Raw genomic sequence first — 9,964 nt, 5'->3', positions numbered from 1 at the left:
GTTAATATATTGCTTCCTTACTTTGAAAGACAAACATAATCCACACAGAGGTAAGAACTGACTGTTTTGGTTAAACTCTGGTTTATACTCCTTGGAGAAGGCCAAGTGATGCAGGTACAAGGGGAAAGTGAGAAGAGCAGATCTAGTTGAGGTTTCTTACTCATTGTTTGTGTGTAAGGATGGGTGGGGATTAAATGTATGCATTTGTTAGAAAAGACAGCAACTGCAGTCAAACTGCTGTTTTAATGTGTTGTCTTCATTATACATTGCAGCAGAGGGTGCAGAATAAACAAAAAGACCTTTGGCTAATATAAAGCATGCTAACATGACCACCTTTTTAAAAGCTCCCTAAACTAGTAATTCTTAGATGTATATCAGGGTTTGTATGTTGTATGAAGCAAATATAAATATTGTTTTCCCAGTTGATTTTTTCTCTATTTCTATTTGCTTCTTCAAAAAGTATACAAATTTCTATATATAAATTTTATATGCTATATAAATATAAATTTAAATTTATAAATATTATAATAAATTTATTTTAAATTTATAAATATAAATTTATTAAAAATAAATTTCTATAAAATATTATATAAATTTTTATACAGGTTATATATAATACAACCTGTAAAGTATATGATGGGAATGTTACTTATCTAATAGATAAAATATTACAAATTTGAAGAACGGGGGTGTGTGAGGAAGATCTATGGTTTTGTGTCAGGGTTACATTTGCAGCCATTTAATTCACAGTTTGGTATCAATGACCTAATGCTGCTTCTAGCTACTCAGCTAGAAATGCAAACTAATGTCATAGAGTGTAGTCCAAGTAGTTTCTGATGCTGTGAAAAATTGGGTATTTCATGCTCTGAATTTCCACTCCCCACCTCTTGTGTAAACAGGGTGAAAAAGAACAAAGGGTAAAGAATGACGTTTTGCTAAGGAGATTAGTGACCACCAAGACACCTTTGATATGAATATTTAAAGTATCTCATCTGAAAATCCATACAGAACTGTCAGTTTCTAAAGTATTCCTCCATGAAATGGTGCAGTACCACATATAATAGACTGAGGTAGATGCTTTCTGTGTCTACACAAAAGTCACATAACAGGCAAAACCAGTGGCAAAATTGCATTTCTCACATTAAGGTAAGGGTCAAAAACTCCTAATATGCAATGGTTGTCACTGTTCCTTAGATTAAAAAAATCCCCACTTTTATGCTGGTGGACTTTATTTGCTCTATTTGAAAAGGAACTGTATTTTGGTATTGCGAATATGTGTGAACTGCTGAGTTATTCTGCATTGTCTGGTAAAGCTGTTACGCAACATCTGCACTTTTATTGCCACTTGAATATTAGTCATAGAGTATGAAATTCAGTAACAAGCTAAATTTGAGGCCATGTAGCTCTTGAAAAAAATGATGGCACAAGCCTCAGGGCGTGCATCTTACAGAACAGAAAATTGGAGGACAGGCTGGACACGAGCTGGCGGTCAGTGCATGCAGCGCAGAGAGCCAGCCTGGGCTGCAGGGAGAGGGGGCTCCTGCCCATCAGTGAGAGCCCACCTGCAGGGCTGCCCCCTGCTCAGGAAGGACGGGGAGCGGCTGGAGTGAGGCCGGGGGAGGCCACCGAGCTGACCACAGGGGTGGAGCAGCCCTGCTGTGAGGAAAGGCCGAGAGAATTTCGGGGATTGCTCAGCCAGAAGACAACATTCAGGGTGACTTGACTGGCCTTCCAGCACCTGAAGGGAACCTACAGGAAAGATGGGGCATGAGCATGAAGTGATAGAGGACAAGTGGGAACGGGTTCAGATTAGAAGAGAGCAGGTTTAGATTAGCTATTAGAATGTTCTTCGCTGTGAGGGTGGTGAAGCACAGGTTGCCCAGAGAAGCTGTGGATGCCCCATCCCTCGAAGTGTTCAAGGCCAGGTTCGATGGGGCCTGGAGCAATGTGTTCCAGTGGAAGGGGTTGGAAGGGGATGCTCTTCATGGTCCTTCCACCCCTCAGCCCTGCCCGGGCTCCGCAGGCCGCTGTGTGCCGGGCCGGGCCGCGCCTGGCCGCTGCCCTGGGGCGGCCGGCTGCCTGCAAAGCCCGGCGGGTGGGGAGCGGCGCGGAGCGGACGGGAGAGAGGGCGGCTGCCCGCAAAGCCCGGCCCGGCCGCGCGCGGCGCGGAGCGGGAGGCCGTCCTTAAGATGGCTGTTGTGCGCGGGACGCCGCCGCTGTAGCGCCGCGAGGAGCTGCCCGCCCGCCCCGCTCCGCCGCGCCCGCCATGGAGTGCCCGCACCTCGGCTCCAGCGTCTGCATCGCGCCCGACTCGGCCAAGTTCCCGCAGGGCTCGCCCTCCTCCTGGTGCTGTAGCGGTGAGTGCGGCCTGCGCTGCGCGGCCCTGCCGGCCCGAGGTGGCCCGGCCGTTCCTTTGTCCTCGCTGCCCGGCGGCGGGAGGGCGCCCCGCGGGCGGGGGAGGGCTCGGGGGCGCGGGGGAGGGCGGCAGCCACGGCCCCCACCCGGCGGGGCCGCCCCGCGGGACCCTCTGAAGGGGGCTGCGCCTTCCAGCCGCCGCTGCGCCCGCGGGGGAGCCGCGTGTCGAGGCAGGAGCGGGGGCTGCTCTCCGGCCCCCGGCCCTGCCCCGGGCTACCAGCGCGGTACCGTCCGGCCCGGAGTGGGCAGCGGACTTTGTCCCGCCGGGACCAATGTCGGACACCGCGGAGCTCTGCGGGGCCGCGCTCCGCGCTCCTTTTGTCTGCCGGAGGAGCTGCGTGCTCGGTTCTGTCCCGGGACCGCGGCTGAGGGGAGAGGAGCCGCTGGCAACTGCAGGGTCAGTGCGTTCTTCAAATTGGTCTGAGATTACTTTCCTTTTTTTGGTGTTTGTTTTTTTTTTGTTTTTTTTTTTAATAAACGTTTTTGGAATGACTTTAGAGAGTGTAGTTTTAGTAAGACTGTTGCGGCTTAAGGCGTCGCTTGGGACCCCCCTTCAGGCCCAGGAACATCTCAGTGAAGGTGAAGGTCTGTGGGGTTTGGGAGTCATGCTCACCTGCCTGTGAGTCGGCAGGAGTGAAGAGGTCGGGTTTTTTTTAGTATTTTGCTCATTGATTTACTAATGCAAATAATCCTGTCATCACTACTGTCCCTCACATGATCTTGTTTGTTCAGAGGCATTCCCTTTAAACGTGCCGTGCGCCAGGTGTTTTACACTTGGCTTTCTCCGCAGATGACCCCCGATGTTTGCTGTCGCTGTTTGTTCGCTGTAGTTGTGTTCAGTTGTGCTCCGTGCGAAAGCGGACGCGGCTCTGTCGGTTCCAGTGGGACATAGGCCCTGCCCAGAGTAGCGGCGGGACTTGTGCCTGTGGGCACTGGAGAGAACGAGAGAAATGCTCCTTTGGGAATGACCGACCAGGGAGCACTGAAGGGCTGGGTGTATTTTAAGGTGTTCCTTTTTTTTTTTAAAGGAAAGATGGTTTTCCTTTGTCTCGTAGTGTCAGTGCCTTGGTGTGGGAAGGCTGCTGCTTACTTAACTTGTTCCTGATTGCAGTTTCCGGGAGCCAAGGTGTGGTAGTGTTTCTGCTTCCTTTTGCAAAACCAGTTATTTTTCTCTGTAATGCTTTTGGTTTAGAGAATGTACACTTTACAGTGGAGTCACGTGGAGAAATGATTAGAAGGAAAGGAGGAGTACAGGAAAAATTGTTGTCCCTAATGTTTTTTTATAAAAACAAACAAATTATTGACAAGAAGTTTAACTCTGTAAGTTATCTTCAGAATATCACGGGTAAGTAGTGTTGTCAACGAGAAGCATATGGCAGTAGGGAACCACCCTTCAGAGAACTTTGATAAAAGTACCAAAACTAAAAAGATATTCAGAGGTATTAATATAACTTCATAGCTTAAAATAATAGCCAGTTTATGGATACCCTCCTATGCATTCTGCTTCTCAGCAAAGAAGTTCAGTACTTAGAACAAATTTTTCTTTGTTGTTCGGAGGAGTTTCTCCCAAACCAGCACTTACAGGGAGAGCCAACTGCTGGGCAATCACCAGAGTTATTTTACAGCACTGAGGCAGGAGTAAGATGTGAGGGCTTTTTGGGAACTGAATAATGATGGCACCGCATCTAAGGGAGTTTTTTGTTTGTAATGCTTTTTAAGAAAATAAAGATAAATGACACAGTACTCGCGTAGATAGCTGTAGAAGTCTTAACAATGGCTAGAGGAAAAAGCTAAGTACATTGTATTTAGGGCAGTCCAGTGAAAAAACAGCAGGCTCTTGTTACTTTAAAGCAAATGAAATTGTGGGGTTTTTAAAAATACCTCTTGTATTTCTACTGGTATACTAAAGCTGTAGTGCCTCAGTTCTCAGTTCCAGCTAGCAGTATGTGATTATTGCTACATTAACTGTTTAATGGTATGTAGAGTGCTGTCTTCTTGTTTGTACTCGTTTTGGTGACTTTTATTTTTTTTTAAAGATATGTAGTACTGGTTTATGTCAAGTCACACTAGATACTATGTCTTATTTGATGGAACGTTGTAATATAAAATTAAACAGTCAATGCTGCATGTAAATGAATACCTTGTCAAAATTTAATGCATTTGCTATCACTTTTGATGCTATTTTCTAAGATTGTGTCGTTTTAGTTCTGTTTGGTGGTGGTAGTGTCCCAGTTGTTGAAAAATATTTGGAAGGCAGTTTTCTGCAGTCTGTAATTACAGAGCATCTCTCATCAAGTATGCTGTCTTAAACTAACTCAGAACTTGTCAGTCCTGTTTGTAATTGTTGCTGACCTTCCCAGAAAAGGATAGTGATCCAGGAAACTTTCTGGCAGCCACTTGATGTGCCAGTGATAGCAAAATGTTGCAGAATAGGTTGGAGAGTGAGTTTTAGTTCAGACTGCCAGTGGCTATTTTTGTCATTATCTGAGGTTCTAGAGATTTGTGGAGCTGTAGCTGCCATGCTGAGTGATGTACACTGGTCAAGTATCTTTTCCTTGTCTCTCCCCAAAAACTCTTGATTGCAACAATAACTTCACAAGGTAATATGGAGGCACTTTTAAATATTGTTACTTGATCTTGAATATTGTGTCACTGTGTAGTGGAGGAGTGTTGCATTTGGTGCTGGTATTTGGCAGCCAGCCTTGCTGAAGGCAGCAAGTCAGAGGAGTGTGTGCAGCCTGAGCTGCTCTCCGATGGCCTAAATAAGTTTCCCTTGAAAGCTTCCTGCCAGAGCTGTATTAGGCCTTGTGATGAAGGAAGATTCTCAAAAAAGCACTGGGAGGAAGCATTGCCAGCAAGGGTGTGATCCAAATATCAACGGATTTGCTCTCAGTTAATAAGTAATGCATATGTTCATTTTTAAGTGTCTCTGCTTTCTGTTACGCTCCTGTTAGGTAGTTTGGAAATCAGAGGGTTTAGGGCCCCCCCATTCAGAAAGTGGTTTGCTTTCCCCTGGGTGTTTAATCCTGTCAGGCCTGCTGTGTACAGGAAGCAGTGCAGAAAGCAGCAAAGCAGTATTTGCTTTGAGAAGCTTCAGAATTATCAAAAAAGAGTGCAGAATGTTTTTTGTTGGGCTTTTTTTTTTTTTTTTTCTGCAGATCTACAGGCAGGTTGTTGTTGTAATTGGGCATTTAGGAGGAGATATATATGCAAAGTAGAAATGTATAGAAACTGAAAATGGCTTTGAATCAGTGCTGTCATGTGAAATAATGTGGGCAGATATCTGGTAATCCCAACTGGAGTGCAGTTTTTCCATGCACTTTAATATCTGAAACTTGTGCTGAAGTTGGAGGCAGAGTAGCTGGAGGCACTGGTGGTTCTGTGTCAGACTGAAGCTGTTGCATTTGTACGATGTGCCACACCTTCTGCACTGTTGTGCAAATCGTGTAATTATGAAAAGTACTCTGGAACAGCTCAGATGTGGTATTTCTCAACAGCTTTTCATGGACTCATCAAACCACAGGGAGCCCTGCCCCACCTAAGTGAGATTGCAATCTTGTAAGCACACCTGCGGAAGTCTGGAGCAGTTTTCCAACTTTTTTCCGTGTGGTTGAGGATTCATTGTTCTCACTGGGCTCATTGGTTGTTCAGTGTAGAAGTTGAAGTTCCATCTTTAGAAAAACAACTGTGGACTGATAGGATTGCACCTGCTGAAGTAGAGATTCTGTGATTTTGGGGTTTTTTTAAGGGGAATTGCACTTGTGAAGGATGCTTATCACTGTCAGTTGAATGCTTTTTTTCCCCGTTAAAGAACACAATTTTGTTAAGTATTGAAGAGCAGTTCTGGCTGTAGACTGGTGTTTCCTGCAAAAGCTGAATATATGCGCTGAATATATGGCATCAGTTTTTTGCATTCTGATTTCTGTTGCATAAGAGCTGTAATTGCACCAATGGTCAGAAACATATGCTGTGGGATTTGGAAATGACACGGGGAATAAGAAAGCCAGGAGAGCCAGCACGAGCAGGCTTTTTGAGGCCTCACGAACAGTGATTATGCTGAGTTAATGACTTTCTTTGTGCGTCTTTTAAGTTACTAAAATATTTGGTGAATTCAGTTTGTTCAGAATAGCCCCAGATATCCCTGAGTGCTTATTTAGATTTGAGATCAAATGTTTTGGGCTGAGCAGAGCTTTCAAGAATATCACTGCACTGGATCAGGCTGCTTTTGATGGTTTTTTTTTTTTGTTTGCTGCTTCCCTGCCCACCCCCATCAGATTTGGTTTTCTCAGTTAAATTAGTCTCACTGTTCTGCTTTCACTGGGGTGGATAATGCCATTCTGCCACACTGTGATTTTTGGCTTTGGACCATTGCAGTCAGTGCCAAAACAAGTGTAGTATAAAAGCACAGGTACAGACTTTACCCTCTTGGCTTTCCTTTCCATCCCAGCTGCTTCTTAGTGTTCCTTCTCCATTTCCATAAGTAATTCTGTCTCTGTCTGCTTTTCCAGTTTTATTACTAGAGGTCCTGATTTCTTCTGTCTTTTCATTATTACTGTAATATGGGAGGAGGGAAGACTTGCTGAAACTGGAGAGGGCTAGGTAGGACCTTATTCCTAAGAAAACTTCAGTTCTCTGCGTGCAAACTCAGGGTGAGATCATGGACAGTGTGTGGACCTAATGGTCTGTATTGTGTGTGTGAGGATTATTTGTTGCCCTATATCTGGAAAATTAATTGGGCCTGGAAATTACCAGATTTATTCTGAAATTTAAAAAACAAAGTAAATATATTTTTAAAATTACCCCTTTTAATTTAGTAATTTCAATTTCAAAGTTGGGTACTCTTGCACCTTTTCTTTTCTCTGGGCTGCTTCTATGCAGGAATGCTTGTAACTCTATAGGTTGTAATATCTCCTTAGATTCATTCCCTGATTGTTGTTTTAAGTTAGCTTGTTAGATTTATGTTCTTTCAGACTCAGACTTGTTTTCTTTAAAATTGTTGGGGTTTTTTTGTTTTGTTTTTTTTCCCTGTTTGAATTGGTTACTGATGTGTGAACTGACCATGGGGTGAGCAGCTACCCTGGCCTGTGAGGTAGAGCACACTGCTTTGGAACCAGTTCTGTTAGAAGATACACATTTATTGAGATAGGATAAAAGTCTTCATTTTGGTCTCAAGTTAGATGGAAATTTTCTTTTAACTGCAAAAAAGAAGCGAGTCTTTCAGATGCTTAGTATCTTTTACAAGTCAGTAAATTTAAATTGGTGGTGATTAATATTTTCTAGATTTTCTTTTGAAAATTGTGTTTATGTTCTACACAACACTCAATCTATCACAGAATTTGAGCATTAGATTGGGAAAGAGGTGCTTCAGAGTAAAGAAGTAGACGTTTAATACGTTGCCTTTGAGAAATTAGATCTAATGTTCATGATGATTTTGAAGATCAACTTTGAAGGGCAAATTTTACTGACTGTTGTAAGTATCCAGTGCTTTGAAATGGCTCTTCAAAGTGTCTGACATTGTGGAAGCAGGATGAGACACTTGTGTGCATGGCAGACTCTTGATTTTCCTCAGATTAGGGTAAATCTCATTACAGCTGGTTTCAGTGTAGGCAGGATGATTTTCTCACGCCTTTCCCAGGCTCTTCAGGGTGTGCAGGTGTTTAACAACGTCAGTGCATTATGCTTTGTTTGTCTGATGGTGTCAGGGTGCTGAGGCTGGCACACTTAGACTTGCTAAGTTTGGGGGTCTTTGTCACGTGTGTCTGAGGTTGACAGAGTAAAAGTTTCAGACCCAGTGTTTGGAATGAAGTTAAGCTTTGAGCCATTTCTTATTCGATCAGTAACACTCACTTCATTTAGTACCTTGTTCATGCTTTGCTTTCTGTTTTAACTAACATTTCTTACCTAGGTAAAAAAAAAAGTGATTAAAAGCCATTAATTAAAATACTCCATGAAGGTTAGAAAGTGCAATTTAATAAAAAATTTGGATCGGAAAACTAGTTAAGGCTGTTCTGATTTATACTTCAGTATTGTTGGAGGAAACAGATTTTATTGTAGAGTGAATTGGAATTGCTTTATGGTGCCCTTGTTATGGGAGTAGTGTAAGATTTTGTCCTTAAAAGTTATTTTCCTCGGTTATAAGAGGATGTGTTAAATGGTACTTGACATGATGAGGACACTTGGCAGTGTACTCATCTCACTTAGCAGTCTTATCTGGTATGTCAAAGCAATCCTCTGGGGTTACCCCCTTTGGAATATCTTGCATCATTTTGGATCTTGTAGTTTGAGATTTCTGTGGCAGATTTAATTACCCAGCTGAATCTAATCCCAGTTCCCCCAGGCAGCCTGGCAGAAAAGGTGGTGGTGGTTCTGGAAGTTGGCCCGTCCCGTGGTGCAAGCAGACAGCTTTCTGCCTGGGAAGCAAGGTGATACCCTCAGGTTTGAGATGGGGGTTGAAGGTCCTTATCAATATCAAACAGGGAAGTTCTGATTTTCAAGGTAGTTCATAGGTGGGAATATGAGCATCTGCTTATCTGTGTCAAAATAGGTGTCTTTTCTGTAAGAAACGAAGGTCAGTCTTTAAAATTTTTAGAAGTTTAATAAGGGATGAAAGGGATAGTACCCAGTGCTGGGGTGTGTGACAAACTGCTAGAAGCACACCATTAGCTGTAACAACTCTTCCTATGTAATTTCTCCTTGCATTGGTCCAGTGTGTATTAACGAATATTATATATGTTCAGACATTCCTTTGAGTTTACATGTTCCAAGAATTCTTTATCAAGTTTGACCCTTGACCTCAGCTTCTTAGAGTACGTGCCAAAATGCAGATGGGATTTTGAGAATCTTGTATTTTATTTCTTCACAAGGCCCCCTGGTCTGTGATTTGACAGTTGCTGTTAGCTGAAGGGTCTGTGGTATATTCTTCCTTGTGCTTTGGGTGGTATTTGTCTGGTTTTTTTCCAGTGTTATCGTACAGATGTTATAGCTATTTTTACAAGTAATTTCAATCAACATTAGCTATTTCACTGTTGGCAGTCACCTACAAGAACAAAGGCATTACTTATTATTTTACAAATACAGTTACTTCTGCAAAAGTGAGTTATAATACGCAGTACATAGCCTCTATTTTAATATTTTGAAAAAGCCTAAACTATAATGTATATATTTATTATGCTAAGATATACAATTTACACAGAGATTAGGGTATTAACCATTAAAGGCCGACAAATTATACTATATCAAAAGAGACTACAAACTGTACTATATGAAAATAATTTACAAAAGCTAATAATAGTGAAAGACAATAACTACATAGTTATTTATAACATTTTCACACAATAACCTTGACATTTTTAATTTTTTGAGGGTTTTAGCCTTCAGTTCATGTTTTAATTTGGAAATGTTTTCGTCCACCATGCATTTCTTTTTTTTTTTTGTTTTTGGGGGTCACAGAGATGGTTTAATGTATCTTTTGCTGGTATCGGGGAAGTAGGATTATAATAGTGGCAACTACAAAGAGATTATTACTAGACTAGGTTATAAAAAGAAAGGA

At 42.6% G+C, this 9,964-nt stretch overlaps 1 protein-coding gene across 2 annotated transcripts in view; it reads left to right on the top strand.

Moving 5' to 3' along the window:
• Positions 1-2,173: 2,173 nt before the first annotated feature.
• USP3 (ubiquitin specific peptidase 3) overlaps positions 2,174-9,964 on the top strand; it is a 38,418-nt gene continuing 30,627 nt past the window's right edge. Inside the window, exon 1 of one of the 2 annotated variants that reach the window (XM_058811334.1) lies at positions 2,174-2,357. In XM_058811334.1, the coding sequence (XP_058667317.1) occupies positions 2,267-2,357 (91 nt within the window). In that variant the 5' untranslated portion in view covers positions 2,174-2,266. Of the gene's footprint in view, positions 2,358-2,656; positions 2,813-9,964 lie in introns of those variants that run through there. The other variant, XM_058811335.1, reaches the window with a different exon arrangement.

Source organism: Ammospiza caudacuta, chromosome 10, assembly GCF_027887145.1.
Source record: "Ammospiza caudacuta isolate bAmmCau1 chromosome 10, bAmmCau1.pri, whole genome shotgun sequence".
In the NCBI taxonomy this organism is placed as follows: Eukaryota; Metazoa; Chordata; class Aves; order Passeriformes; family Passerellidae; genus Ammospiza; species Ammospiza caudacuta.
This window is presented reverse-complemented; position numbering and strand designations above follow the sequence as displayed.